This window comes from Scyliorhinus canicula, chromosome 9 (assembly GCF_902713615.1).
Source record: "Scyliorhinus canicula chromosome 9, sScyCan1.1, whole genome shotgun sequence".
In the NCBI taxonomy this organism is placed as follows: domain Eukaryota; kingdom Metazoa; phylum Chordata; class Chondrichthyes; order Carcharhiniformes; family Scyliorhinidae; genus Scyliorhinus; species Scyliorhinus canicula.
In genome coordinates, this window is record NC_052154.1 from 60,198,980 (window position 1) to 60,214,834 (window position 15,855).

A 15,855-nucleotide genomic window follows, 5' to 3' on the forward strand; every position below is an offset into this window, starting at 1 on the left:
ACAGCACAATGGTGCAGTGGTAGCACTGCAGTCTCATGCGCTGAGGTCCCAGGTTCGATCCCAGCTCTGGGTCACTATCCGTGTGGAGTTTGCACACTCTCCCCGTGTTTGCGTGGGTTTCGCCCCCACAACCCAAAAGATGTGCAAGGTAGATGGATTGAACATGCTAAATTGCCCCTTAATTGGAAAAAATGAATTGGGTACTCTAACCCCAGGTACAGATCTTCAGTGGGTTCATGCCCCACCTATTATGGTATTGATGTCTCCAAGCCAGAAAGGCCTCAAGTTTCATTCTGAGTCTGTGTCATTAATTGACACAAAACTCAGTTTTTTTGTGAGGTTACGAAATAGGAAAACAAAGTGAGTAAATACAGACCAGCTTTAATTTAATTGATTGGGGGTTACAGGCTCAAAGGGCTAAATGGCCATTGCTTATGTCCCTGAGGTATTAGGGAACTAAATGCAGAAAAAAATAAATCTCATAGACATTGTGGGGAAAACTTTCTGAATCGCTTCACTTTTGATTTGTAAGCAACGATAACAACAAATTGGTTATCTACGTTAGTTTGACAATAGTTAAAATTGGTTTCCAGTGAGAGGGATCATTATAACCTGTTTTCGTATGAGGTGCATTTCAATTAATATTTTATTAAACCAAAGCAGATTCAATATCCCTGGCACTTGTATGGCATTCCCTCTTTGACACAGCGTGTACTCCATGCTCTGTTTGCAAAAGCAACACAGAAACAGTGCAGGCATTTAAATTGGGTTGTTATGGAGGGATTCAAAATTGGTGTAAGGATCGAGATATGTTTACTTTGAAATAGTTTTACAGTCAATATATTTATACTGTTTTCCAGCGAGTGAAAGGTTCAGTGTAAAACAGTCAGCTGTCATGCAGTAAACACATTAACTTGACTTGTGCCCAAAAATGAGTGCTTCCTGCTGTTCATATTGGAAGCTGTTTTGTGCTGACAAATGGCTACTGCGTAACCAAACGTCAAGGCCTCATTTTCTTCAGAATGTGGCACAAATTTTTCTTGTGATTTGGTCTAACTTCCTTTGAAGTTATCCCATGGAATGGTTCTGTCTGAAGTCCAAAATTAACTGACTTGGAAGAATTTTTATTTTTGGGTCGGGAGCCTGGCAAATAGATTAGTTCTGGGTCCCAACTCCACACAATGTGTTATAAGCAGACCCACCACTACTTTGAAATGATGGGCCAATTAAAGGCCAGAAAGTGGGCTTGCTGTCCAGTCAGTTAGGTTGGGTGGGCTCCCAACAATGGGAGGCCCCTAGTACTTACAGATCGACTGGCAGACTTGGCAACCGAGGTTGGGGTTTTTGATCTGAAGACAGAGACAGCAAGGGAAAATTCCAAGTTTTAAAAATGTTTTAAGTTGCCTGGCTACGATCCTAAAGGGACAACCTCTTTGTCGTGAGGCAACAATAATTGGGGGGGGGGGGGGTTAACAATCACAGCCCCCTACCCGTCCCAGCCTGGGCCCACTACATTGTCACCGTGCGCTGCCCACACTGCCAACTGGAATTCCCAGCAGAGCTTTAGCAAACTACTGCTTGTAGTGGGCAACCAACCTGACCTTGAGCTGGCCTCTTTGAAAATGGCACATGACCAGGATTGTGGTAGGGAATCAACACCGTGGCCAATGGTGCCAAGTTGCATATCTGACCACCTTCAATCTGGACCCGATCCTCAGTTCAAACTTTGACCCCTTGAATCAGAGAATCGCATGGAAGGGAACAATAATGGGACATCCCAAACTGCATGGATTGCCACTGTCCCAATAAAACCTGTACTTTTAATCCATGTTAGCTTAATGCTCTGAAATCTCTCCAAAAGTGTTGTGGTTACCACAGTACAATGCTGCCGTTGATTTCCTTGCATTGGCTTGCTCAATGCACAGGAATATTGGCCCTGGAATTTCACCAGGAATTTCCAGCTCTCCTGTTGTAAATTCAGTGGGAAGTTCAGAGCGGGAGACCCCGCTGAATTCACTGGCATATTTTGTTATTTTAGAAAGAAATCAAAGGGTTATCTATTTTCAGCATAATTTCTCTCTTTATATTGTGATACTTGTCATCAATAACAATGCCGGTGACTCTCCTGTTCATAGTTTAAGCAATATGTCTAACATTCAAATTGCTGCAAAATACTCAAAGCAGTCAAAAAAACAAAATTAAGATCATGGTTTTTTTTGGTATATTTGGTAAATTGGATTTTAAAAGCAAACTAACAAATAGGGACCATCAAGTTCCCACTAATTGGAACCGTTTGCAAAGACATTGTGCAAAGTACTTCCATAAATCTCCAATGTTTTTTTTGAAACGCCCACGTGAAAAAAGTCTGGATTTTCCTCAGCTTACCGTGGAGTGGCCAGATGGAATTTCACACCCGAGAACTGACCCCAGACAGTGTTCATTCTCCTAGTTGGAGCTTGTTATTTATGCAGGATGGGCCTCAACCGGATTTCCATCACCAAGTGCGTGCATGTCACTGACAGAGGAGGGAAGTATCTGCAGTGCTACCAAGATCTTGATTTTATGAATTATAGGAGACTGAGCAGAGGAAGAAAGGCCTACTACGAATTCCTTTTCCTTCCGCCAGACCTCCCATTACTGGCAGTGCCTGGAGTTGGGTGGGAGCAGTGGTGCAGTGTGCTAATATGAAACTCTACTCTCTCACCTGAATTAGGTGAGACTGTAAAAGAACATTTTTGTCCCTGCTTTTGCAATGGTGAACTCTAATTCGGTACCACAGTAACTATTAATTACTTTCTTATCTTTAAAAGGAGAGAAAATGTGCATGAAATAAATAAATGATCGTGATAAATCTAAAATGGTGTAAGCATAGTGTGACATGCACATTGTGAATAAAATACATATTGTCACTCAGTTATGTTGCTGCAATACAACAGCCTTTTCCACCAGGTTACTTTGAAGTTGGGATATAATTATGTCATGAGCAGTATTGAATAAACAATGCACCTTATTTAGCTGACTGCTGAATAGCAATTAATATTTTAATTTGCATTTGGCTGCCTTAATCAGAAGGTGAGTAACATATCGAGAATTGTTATAATTTGGATTCTGCTCGCCACTTTAAAATTGAAATTTGAAATTTCCGGTCGTTGCGATTCCCTTTTCCCGCTGGCAGCGCACCCATGCCACCGGGTTTCCTCGCAGCCTGGGGTGGGTACAATGGGAAGTCCCATTGGCGAGGGACAGCTGGAGGCTTAAAGTGTCACGGCTTTAGCTCATTTTATTTTTGTTTCTGCAAAGTTAGATAAGGGATCAAAGTGGATGAAAGTACATGTGTTGTTTCTGTTTCTTTGGCAGGTGGTGTGGATCACAGCAACCATGCCTTATATGGTGTTACTTGTACTGCTGATCCATGGGATTACCTTGCCAGGTGCAATGGATGGGATCAGGGCCTACCTCAGCATTGACTTTGAACGGCTGAAGGAAGCTCAGGTAGATTGCTGTCCATTTTTGCATTGGATAGATTGAAAGAATTGGTAGATTTGTCATTATCTTATTTTAGGTGGCATCTTATGCTAATATTGTCTTATATTTCAATGTCCTCTGATTCTGTATAGTAGATTTTTTATTTAATTCAGTATAATACCCCAGATCCTTTAAAGAATATGAGGATTTGCAGCCAAAGGACACATGGGTTAGTATTCTGAGTACATTTAAAACAACATAAAATTTATTTCACTCGTGCTACTTCAATCATCTTTTGCAATTCTTACGTTAAAAAGTGGAAGGTTGACAGAAGCATTTGAGCCGCAACAAATATTCAAGGGTTTCCAGATCCTTGCCATGTTGTTCACGTGTCATGCTGTGATTTTACCGGTCCTCCTGCATACAGAAATGCTTTACGTTGATAGATCTTCTGTGAGTCTTATCATTTTGAATTGTCCTCCAAATCTCAGTAAGACTATTGCAAGGGTCAAACTGTACCTGAAAGCTGATCTTATAGGTGTACGTCCACAGTTTCAATTAAATGAATTCCCTCACTCCTTCCAAATGTATTCCTCTTCATTCAGTCACATCCATAGGCAGGACATGTGCTAGATCTCAGATTCATGGACATTGGCAGCCTTCTTGTGACCTACTGAAGTGACTATTCCTCATGTGTCAGTCTTCAGACTGGGTAAACGGCATCACATAGATATCATAGAATTTACAGTGCAGAAGGAGGCCATTCGGCCCATCGAGTCTGCACCGGCTCTTGGAAAGAGCACCCTACCCAAGGTCAACACCTCCACCTTATCCCCATAACCCAGTAACCCCACCCAACGCCAAGGGCAATTTTGGACACTAAGGGCAATTTATCATGGCCAATCCACCTAACCTGCACATCTTTGGACTGTGGGAGGAAACCGGAGCACCCGGAGGAAACCGGAGCACACACGGGGAGGATGTGCAGACTCCGCACAGACAGTGACCCAAGCTGGAATCGAACCTGGGACCCTGGAGCTGTGAAGCAGTTGTGCTATCCACAATGCTACCGTGCTGCCCACATCTGGACCCAATTTAGTGTAAGCACAACGAGGTGACAGAGAAAGAAGAGCATGTGGTGGTGTGTTGCAGTATCCTTGGAGTCTTAGTTGCGGTGGCAACAAGCACTTTGCGTGCATGTTGCAATCTGGAGTTACCCACTGTGCCACAAGACTTAACTACAAAAGAGTGTGTTGGATTACATATTTTGATCTGGCGGGTGGGATGTAAATGCGACCTAGGGTTCAGGAGATGCCTGAAAGTTTCACAGTTTAAATAAATGTCTCCATTACCTCAGTGGAGCTGCAGGGAGAGGACTGGAGGGTAAGGACAAGAGTGCTGTGTCGTAACAATCCATCAATCCACTGGAGAAGAACTAAAATAGTTTAGATAAAATTTAATTGTGCTGGAACTGAAATGTTCTCATAAATTAAATGGATATGGTGATAATTTTTTGTTGGCTGAACTGGGTATTGGTGGGCGGGGAACCTAAAGCCAGTTTTTAGTTCTCTGCTTGCTTGTCTTAGTGAAATGCATGTTTAGAAATTGGCAGCTTTTTAGTGGTGAGCCCGGTATTTTGTTGTTGCTGCGTAACTGTGCTAGTTAGTCAAAAACAAAATATATCACTTGCTTTATCCTGGACAGACTTAATAATAATGTTAAGTTAACATTGGTACTGTCACTAGATTTCCCCTGTAATCAACAATATTCCCTTTTGTCTTACTCAAGCAGTTCCAGATGACTCAGAACCCCTTCAGTAGCATTGTGTGTTGGTTTAAAAAAAAATAAAACGTAAGAAAAAGCTGATGCTTGAACACTTGGCACAGTCTCTTTCTGCAAGTCCTTCAATGCACAACAGATGTAACCATTTTAAGAAAATCAAGGGAGCTTTGCATTTTGATCCACCGTGGTCCGAATCAATAAAGAAGCCAAATCACTCAGACTGCTATATAGTGAATGCAAATCTCTGTCAACCTTCATTATATAAAATGTATTCATGAACAGGATCTCATACTTACAATTTGAAGCTCTCCCATTCTGTGTTAAGAAGGACAGTGATCAGGCTGTGTCCTTGGGTAGGATTTTGTAATTTTGGGGTAGGGGCCCTGATGTTGAGATCAAGCTGGACCTCCAATCCCACACCACGTCAGCAGCCGTCACCCAGTAGTAATTTTGTCTGAATTGGTTCATTACTGGGCGGAGGGCGTGCACACCATCTCGTGAAAGATGGGTGGATTTTTCAAAGTTTGGAGGGCTGATAGGAAGCCAAGCCCACCAGCGTGGAAGGAGCATCAACCTGCTGTTGCAGCTGAGGAAGAGAACGGGGACCTCCATTTGAGGTGCGCACTCAGCAATTTTAACAACTTTGAAGTTAGAAAATGACCACAGCTATCGGATCACCATTGTGAAGGAGGAACGTTTTCCATAGAGCAGTGTGCAGCTGTGACCAGGTAGGTGGGAAGAAGGGGTGTTTCAAAAGGATCCTGAAACTGAAACATTGACCCGCCCCCACCCCCCGGTGCAGGGACGCAGTGGCATTGTTGCTGGATTAGCAGTCCAGAGACCTATGGTAATGCTATGGGGACCCAAGTTCAAGTCCCAACACAGCAGACAGTGAAATTTGAATCCAATAAAAATCTGAATTTAAAAGTCTAAGGATGACCATGAAACCATTGTCGATTGTTGGAAAAGCCCATCTAGTTCACTGGTGTCCTTTAGGAAAGGAAATCTCCAATTGTTACCTGGTCTGGCCTATGTGTGACTCCAAACCCACAGCAATGTAGTCGACTCTTAACTGCCCTGTGAAATGCCTGAGCAGTTCAAGGTCAATTCGGGATGGGCAGTAAATGCTGGCCAAGTAAGCAATGGCCACATCCCCTCAGGATATGAACTCCGCTGCAAGGAGGCTACCCCCAGGCAACTGCCATATATTCTAAAACATTTGAAATATTTGTGATACATACAGGCGGTGAATATTAATTTGATACACCTTGTGATTTCATCTTGGTAATGTCACAATTTAATTGGGACCATCTGGAGGAAGTGCCAAGTAAAGATTATCAACATTGCCTTTGGGGAATAGGGAAGTCAGTGTCCAAGTCAACCTGCTTTGCTCTTGCACACTTTTTATGGGTATAGGTTGTAGTCGTGGCCTCTTGATTGAGAAATGAAACCTGACAGATCTAAAGAAGCAGGGCCAATTTCCAAAAAGGAAAATCATTTAGAACAATAAGCTCGATTTTAACGTATAATCGTAACAGAGATATATGGCTGAGGCTTGGAAAGGACTAGGCAATTTAATGTTCTTGTTGCAACATTTTCCGGAGAAAAGGGAGGATCGCACATTCATGAAGGATTCTTAATACAATGCAAGATTTAAAGGTGGACAAAGAGATTACATTACGACAGAATCCAAATGGATTGAGGTCAAAATTATAAGGAACTAGTAGAGTTCTTGGTATGCATTGTAGCAACAAAATATGACATTGAGGTCGAGGCGAAGATCTGCAGGTCATTTAGAGACAGATGAGAAAGAACAGCTAGTGAATGTATGCACCAAACCAGAGAACTCTTGCCAGAATTCAGCTAGGACTCCTTTGCAAGATACCCAAGGACAAATACGTTATTTAATTTAGCTCTGGGCAATGAAGTGAGACAAATAACTGATGTGAGAATAAAAGAACATTGGGGGAAGAGCAACAAGAAAATAATGCGATTCTATCTTGGACTAAAAAAGGTTAGTGAAGAATCACAATTAGGTGGCTGGACTGGAGTGAAGTAATAAGTGATCTAGCCCAAATTAACTGGGCGGAAAAAATAGACAAGTGGTCCATAGATCAACAATGGGTAATCTTCACAAATATGGAATGAATAAAGTAAAACAAATATATTTCTAAAAGACAAAAAGTGGTGCTTCAAGAATTTGTAGATAAATATAGTACAACTAAACTGGATAGAAGACAGATAGTACTCCACTGAAGATAATCATGCAAATATAGAAAGTAGTAGGGTGGTGAAAAATGAAATAGATGGGAATTTGGAAAAGGCTAGCAGGTAATGTAAAAAAAGGGCTTTTATAATTGAAATAAAACAAAAGATTAGAGAGTGGTATTTGCCTGGGCTGAAGGAGAGCCTAATCATGGTGATGAAGAGAAATTAAATATTTTGGTTGTTTTTGCACAAATGATCATGAGAATAGAGATATATGAGAGGAGGGGATGGAATAATTGTCAAAGATAACCTCAGAAAAATGTTTGAAAAATTAAGCAGAGAGCTCAAGGTGGATAAGCCACTGGGCTCTCGTGGCATGTACCCTGCTTGAGATAAACTAATGAAGAGATATCTGTGAGTCCAGTCACAAAGTTAATAATTTCTTCAAATTTGTGCGTCATACCAAACGACTGGAGAGTAGCCAATGTCATCTGTTGTTCAAGAACGGTCAAGAGCAGCGGACTCCATAAACTCTTAAAGTCCAAAATTTGAGATAATAGTAACGAGCATTCATAAATGCATGGGTCAGCCACAGTTCAGCCAATACGTATTTGTTAAAAACAAGTTGTATTTGTTTAGTGAAATGCAACTTTCTGATTAGATAAATACAGGAAAGCTTTTCGATATGGTTTATAAGGTCTTTCAGAAGTAGTCTTGAAAAAGCGTCTCAAATTGCTTTAAAATGCTCCAGCATGTGTTTTAAGGCAACATTTAACGATATTGATAGATGATTGGCCTGCAAGTAATCCGTCCTGGTGCATTAGTTTTGCTAAGGATTTTCGTAGAATCTCTACAGGGCAGAAGGAGGCCATTCAGCCCATTGAGTCTGTACCGACTCTCCAACAGAGCCCTTTGCCTAGCCCCACTCCCCCACCCTATCCCCATAATTCCATGCATTGCACATCTTTGGACTGTGGTGGGAAACTGGAGCACCCAGAGGAAACCCACGCAGACACGGGGAGAACGTGCAAACTCCAGTCACCCAAGGCTGGAATTGAACCTGGGTCCCTGGCGCTGTGAAGCAGCTGCGCTAACCACTATGCCACCATGCTTCCCCACGGCAGAAGAGGTTTGATTGGTGTACCCCCAAGAGTAAAGGCTGTGACTGCTTTCATTCCCAATATATAAAGACAATTTGGAATTGGTTATAGAAATATAGGCTGGAATTCTCTGATTGTTGCGATTTTGTTTTTCTCACTGGCAGCACACCCACGTGCACTGGGGGCGTGATTGTCCGCCCCCCAGGCCGGGTGGGTGAATCACGGGAGGGCTGCTCTGGCACCCCCCGCGATTCTCCCACCCCCCCCCCCCCCAAAATGGCGTGTCGTGTTGCGACATGCCGCTCAGAGAATCGCGGGTCGCCGCTTTTCACGGCGACCCGTGATCTCCGGCCCGGATGGGCTGAGCGGCCTGCCGTTCCCGACCTGTTCACGTCAGCGGCAACCACATCTGGTCGATGCCGGCGTGAACATAGCGCGAAAGGTAAGTTTGGGGCCTGTGGGGGTCTGAGAGGGGATCGTGTTCGGGAGGGGACTGGCCCGCTATCGTTGCCCACCGATCGTCGGGCCGACGTCTCTAAGAGAATGCACTCTTTCCCCTCCGCCGCCCCGCAAGATCAAGCTGCCACGTCTTGCGGGGCAGCGGAGGGGAAGACGGCAACCGCGCATGCACGGGTTGGCGCGGCCAACCTGCGCATGCGCGGCTGATGTCACTAAGGCGCCGCCGGCTGCGTCATTATCGGCGCACCGCCTTGATGCCGGCCGAGTTTCACGAAAAGCCACTCCTAGCCCCGGGGGGGGGGGGGAGAGAGAGAATAGGGGGCGAGGAGCGGCCTCCGACGCCATCGTGAAACACTCCAGGTTTCACGACGGCGTCGGCCGTTGTGGAGAATTGCGCCCAGGGTTCCCGGAGGCATCGGGTGGTTACAATGAGAAATCCCATTGACAAGCAGCGGGAAGATAAGATTCTGCGGACAGCAAACGATGCAAAGCCGCAAAACATGCGGCTGGGGAGCTGGAGAACCCTGGCCATAATTTCGCAATTTGCTGACAGAATAATATGGGAAGTTTTGAAAATCACAAGAATGACTGAAGAAGACTTCAGGAAGACAAGGGCAAAATATGCACAAAAGTAAAAGATGCAATTTTACAGGGATAAGTGAGAGGGGATACATTTTGGGAAGAAAATGGAATGAGAATATACATTCATAACATGGCGAAGGATGTCTCTGAGAAGTGAGAGATGTATAGGTTTAGGTACATAATTCCCTGAAAAGATGAGTGCAGATTTATCGAGACATAAAAAAACCAAGGGCGCGATTCTCCGCTGCCCACGACGGGTCGGAGAATAGCGGGAGGGCCTTCCCGACATTTTTCCTGCCCTCCCGCTAATCTCCCCACACCCCCACGGCCGCCCCACGACACGAATCGCTGCTCGCCGTTTTTTACGGCGAACAGCGATTCTCCCCAGGCCGATGGGCCGAGTTCCCAGGCCTTTACGGCCGTTTTCACGAACGCAATCACACCTGCTCTCACCGTTCGTGAAAACGGCCGCAAAGTGCTGTCCCGGACAACCATGGCACCGATTGGCACGACCGTGGTAGGGTGGCATGGGCCTGCAATCGGTGGGCACCGATCGCGGGCAGCGGGTCCGATACCCGCGCACTATTTGTTCTTCCGCCGCCCCGCAGGATCAGTCCGCGGGGCAGCTGAGGGGCATAACGGCCCGCGCATTAGCGGGTTTGACGCGTCTGCGTGATGACGTCATCCGTGCATGCGAGGGTTGGAGCCGTCCAACCCGCGCATGCGCGGCTGACGTCATCGTGCGCATCAGCCGCCGTGACGCTTGGCACGCGGACTTAGCAACGGTCGCTAAGCCCCGATGCTGTGCTTCACGGGGCCGAGCTGCTAGCCCCGCCCGGGGGGGAGAATCGGGTCCTGGGAGGGGGCGCGGAGGCTGCCGTGAAACACGGCCAGTTTCACGGCAGCCTTTACGACTCGCCGCATTTGCGGAGAATCGCGCCCCAACAGTTTGGGTTGTACAAATAGATGTATGCAAAGGTAAACTCGGGGGGCGGGATTCTCCGAGCCTCTGCACTGTAATCACGATCAGAGCGGGAGCCATTCTCCTTTGTTCTTTCTGCAGCAACACGCCGACCCCCCCCCCCCCCCCCCCCCCCCCCACCTTCCACTGGATTTATCTCCCTTCAGTTCTGATTAAATGTCATCTTGACCTGAATGTTAACTCTGTTTCTCTCCACAGATGTTCTCTGGGGAGCGGTTCCCGGAGAATCGTGCAGATCGCACACACGCGGTCGACGCACCGCTGGTAGGGGGCGGAGCCACACAGCGGCCTATTTCAGTGGCCCGCAACCAGCATCGCGGCAACCGAGCGGGTGTGATTGCCGCTAATTCTCTGGCCGCCGGAGAATCGGCGGCCCAGCGTCAGAGCGGCGTGGTGGGAATTTCCCGCGATCCCGCCATTTCTCCGACCCGGCCCGGGCTCGGAGAATCCCGGCCAAAGTTTCCCTTAGGCGATGTTAGCTTCGGCATTTTCTGTACAAGTTCAGGACACGCAACGCCTGTCCTTTCATGAACCTCTCTTCCCTTCTCTCCATTCAAGGCACTCGACACTCAAATAAGCAATTTACTTGTACTTCTTTCAATTTAGTATTTTGCATTCTCCATTCATGATGCAGCCTCCTCCACAGTGGGCAGTCCAAATGCAGACTGGGTGATCGCTTTGTATAATAATTCAATACGGTTTGCACGCATGACCTAGTACCATGGGTTGATTGCCATTTTAATTCTTCACCTTGCTCCCACTCTGATCTTTCTGTCCTTGGAATGCCAATGTGTTCCAGTGAAACTTACTGCAAGTTCAATGAACAGCATCTTATCTCTCGATTCAGCACTCCACAGCCCTTTGGAGTCAATATTGACTTTAACCTCTGCCTTCAGCTTGTTCTGTGTGTTTTTTTTCTTCCTTTTGTTTTATCTTGAAAGGGTTTGACTTGCCTTCTTTCTTTCTTTATCCTTTCATGTTGCATTCACGGGTTTTTTATGTTGTCATTCACACCTAATTCGGACATAGCCTTTTGAGACATATGTCTTTTGGTATTCAATCTTCTTTGCCCTTCACCCTACTACAGCCATTCTCCTTTGTTCTTTCTGCAGCAACACCCCCCCCCCCCCCCACCCCCCCCCCCCCCCCCCACCCCCTACCCCCGACTTTCCACTGGCTTTATCTCCCTTCAGTTCTGATTAAATGTCATCTTGACCTGAATGTTAACTCTGTTTCTCTCCACAGATGTTGCCTGACCAGCGGAACTTTTCCAGCACATTTTGTTTTTATGTCAAACACTGGACTGGTTGGGTCTAAGGGTAACAAAAGCAAGGATGGGTGTTTCAGCATCAGATGAGTTGAGGCAGAGGATGAAACATGTGCACTCAAGTGCTCGACCCAGTGGCCTCCGTCAGTTGGTGAAACATGATAGGAATTTTCTTCAAGACTCGTTAGCTCTTTGCATAGAAATGTGAAGTGATATCCTGTCCCTTTCCCCCGTGGGCTTTAATTTTGACAATATATCTGTTATGTCCTTTTATGTGATATTTGGTCAAATGCCTTTTGAGGTCCACATAAACAACAAATACATGACCCTCACAAATTCTCCCCATCATGTTTTCTCCAATATGATTTCTTTTCAAATAATCCATGCTGGCTTTCATTTAGTAGACTGTATTTTCCAAATTCTAATTGATTTCATCCTGCATTTGTGTTCCTCAAAATTATGCCACCGCTAATATTTGCAATATTTCTCCTCAAAGACCAAGTTATTAATGGGAGACTGCCAGTCCCTGTGAACTCAGCATCAGCACCTTGCATTTATGTAATAATAATATAATTGTCTTTATTAGTGTCACAAATGGGCTTACATTAACATTGCAATGACATTACTGTGAAAATCCCCTAGTCGCCACATTCCGGCGCCTGTTCGGGTACACTGAGGGAGAATTCAGAATGTCCAAATCACCAAGGACTTGTGGGAGGAAACCGGAGCACCCGGAGGAAACCCACACAGACACGGGGAGAACGTGCAGACTCCGCACAGTGACCCAAGCCTGGATTCAAACTCAGGTCCCTGGTGCTGTGAAGCAATAGTGCTAACCACTGTACTACTGTTTGTGTTTGTAACTCGGTAAGTTGTTAAAACTAAATACTAGCAGCGCAGAATAACTGAGAAATAAGAATAACCTGGGCAGCATGGTGGCACAGTGGCTAGCACTGCTGCCTCACGGCACCAAGGTCCCAGGTTCAATCCCAGCTCTGGGTCACTGTCCGTGTGGAGTTTGCACATTCTCCCCGTGTTTGTGTGGGTTTTGCCCCCACAACCTAGGTGGATTGGCCATATTAAATTGCCTCTTAATTGAAAAAAAATGAATTGGATTCTCTAAATTTATTTTAAAAGAAAGAAATAAGAATAACCTTGCTGTAGACAGAATATTGTGGCCAAGAACCCAAATGTGAACACCAACAGCACAGACTACAGTTTGCTATAGCAGAGGCAGCTGATGGTATCTGCTGTTCATTAGACTTGCCCCTGCATTCTTCAATCTTTTGCACACAAAGTTGCTGAAAGTGTGAAGGTAGCAGGGCACCTGGGGCCTGAGTGGATACGGCAAGCAAGAGGATATCTTCTGAACCAATCAGATTGAAGGATTGTGAAATAAGCACAGAAAAGACTGAGTTGAGCTATAAATTAGAATGGGTGAATTGAGTGGCAAATCTGGTGTAGAATGAAATATGAAGGGAGGGAAAGAAAGGTTAGATTAATAGAGAGTGAAAATGGTGAGGAAAGGAAAAACATAAGGAGAAAACCTCAAAAAAACCTCAAAGAATATGACGCAGGACTAGATTTTGCTGCCGCACACTGGGCAAATCTACATTGGGTGGCCAAAAATAGAGGTGGACCCTAAATTCAAATTACCACCCGATTCCTGCTTGTTGCCATTTTCACAGGCATGGAAAATGTAGCAGGTCGCAATCTGACATGCATTGAAGTGACATTGTGTACAGTCTTTTAAATGCCTGCCTTAATTTTGAATTTCCCTGAGTTTGAGATCTCCAGTGAGGTGGGTGGGTTTCTGATGCCTGTCTGAAACACCTCAGGCAGGATTCTACGGGAATCGGCGGGGCGGGCAACTCCGGCACGAAGGAGTGGCCTGAACCACTCTGGCGTTGGGCCGCCCCAAAGGTGCCGAATCCCAGATGGCGCGGAAGGGGCTTGGTGCCACGCTAACCAGCACTGAAGGGCCTCCGCCGGCCATTGCGGTGGTCCACAGCAGCTGACATGAAGGAATAGAGTGCCCCCATGACCCAGGCCCGCCCGCGGATCAGTGGGCCCCGATTACGGGCCAGGCCACAGTGGGGGCACCTCCCAGGTCCAGACCCCCCCGCGCCCCCCTGAGGACCCCAGAGGCCACACGCGCAGCCAGGTCCCGCCGGTAAGTACCTACTCTAATTTACACCGGCGGGCCACTCGGCCCATCACGGGCCGGAGAATCGCCGGGCGGGGGTGGCCACTGCCAGCAGCTGCCGACCGGTGCAGCACGATTCCCGCCCCCACCAAATCCATGACGCCACCCGCCAGCAATTCTCCGACCCGGCGGGGGATCGGAGAATCCCGCCCCTCAGGTCAGTCAGCTTGTGAATGTTGGGGAAGCCTTTTGCTGTGTTGGGAACATATTGACAGTTAAGATTAGGACAACTTCAAATGTCAAAACTAGACACAGTGTGGTAAGTTAAATATGTTTTTACTAGTGATTGATCAGAGGGCTCTGTCCTTAGAAGATAAGTGACCATTAAATTGAGCAGCATTTTGTAAGTGTTCAGATTAATTAGAATACTTTCTCCATTTGATAAATGTCAATCTTCATTCAACTGTCTTGAGAATAAGATATTAATGTGTCATCTGGGCCATTGCATTTAGTTTATATTGATTTGAAGTCCAGGCATCAGTTAAACCTTTGAAAAAACTGACAACTGCGTTATCTCTTTGATTGAAAGCCATCTGTTCAACCTTTGAAAAAAATGAACAAATGACTATCTGTTTCGGCAATGTTAATAATAATCGCTTATTGTCACAAGTAGGCTTCAATGACGATACTCTGAAAAGCTCCCAGTCGCCACATTCTGGCTCCTGTTTGGGGAGGCCGTTACGGGAATTGAACCCATGTTGCTGGCCTTTTTCTGCATTACAAGTCAGCTGCTTAGCCCATTGTGCTATGTTGAAGATATCAGAGGTCTTGTGGCAAAATATGTAGTATTCCTGTCTTCGAACCAGAAGTTCTGGAATTAGGTCCCACCCCAGGAGTTGATGGCCAAGGAAAAGGTATTCATACATGGTCAAACAGTTTGACTATCTACCAGTAAAATTCATCCAATATATCAATAGCAGATAGTAAGAGCATTGAGTCACCTGGTCAACCATGCTTGAAGCGGAGTAGCAGCCCCTCAAGTTATATGCCTTTGGCGAGAGGCTAGCTACCTGCTCCAGGACACAGAATTGCTATGGGAACAGATAAAATTCTGCCTTCTGTGCATTTGGTGCAGGAAGAGAAACAACAAAGGTACCAGTCTATTGAGCTCTTTTTAAAAAAAAATTAGAGCACCCAATTATGTTTTTCCAATCAAGGCGCAATTTAGCAAGGTCAATCCACCTACCCTGCACATCTTTAGGTTGTGGGGGTGAAACCCATGCAGACACGGGGAAAATTCGCAACTCCACACAAACAGTGTCCCAGAGCCGGGTACGAACTCGGGTCCTCAGCGGCGATTATATTGAGTTCTTTCCAATTCTGAATGCTTGGCTGAGTTCTAAAGCCTGTAAGACGATTCAGCTCATCAGGGTTTGTTGATAAATCTGTGAAGGTGACTGTGTGCTTTGTTTCATTGACCGTTTTCTGAATAGTCAATAGGATCAGGATATTTTGCAGAGGTTTTTGAGTGACTTATTTTGACAGATGTATGAGCACTTAACAAGGAATTAATTTTTTTCAAAAGCATTTGAATGGTTGTGTGATTTACTGAGCTCGCAGGAGAAGCTTTTAAAAGTGGGATTTGAATGGACGATTGATTAGAATTTCATGAGCATTTCAAATAATTCCCAGTTACAGGGCTCATGATACTGATTGAGTGGATATGAGAGGGGATATGGGAAATGTATGTTGGGTATAGAGAATGCACAGGGGCTTTGGAGGAACATTGGGAGTATGAAGGATGGAATGGGGTTGGTAGGGGTGAGAGACGATGGCTCTCGACATCCACCCAAGGTTCCTACCT

At 45.6% G+C, this 15,855-nt stretch overlaps 1 protein-coding gene across 1 annotated transcript in view; it reads left to right on the plus strand.

The window, feature by feature from the left end:
* The window catches only part of slc6a2 (solute carrier family 6 member 2), a 200,712-nt gene that overhangs the window by 106,072 nt on the left and 78,785 nt on the right, over window positions 1-15,855 (plus strand). The window contains exon 5 of the mRNA XM_038806745.1: window positions 3,358-3,492. Coding sequence (XP_038662673.1) covers window positions 3,358-3,492 — 135 coding nt within the window. The remainder of the gene's footprint in view (window positions 1-3,357; window positions 3,493-15,855) is intronic.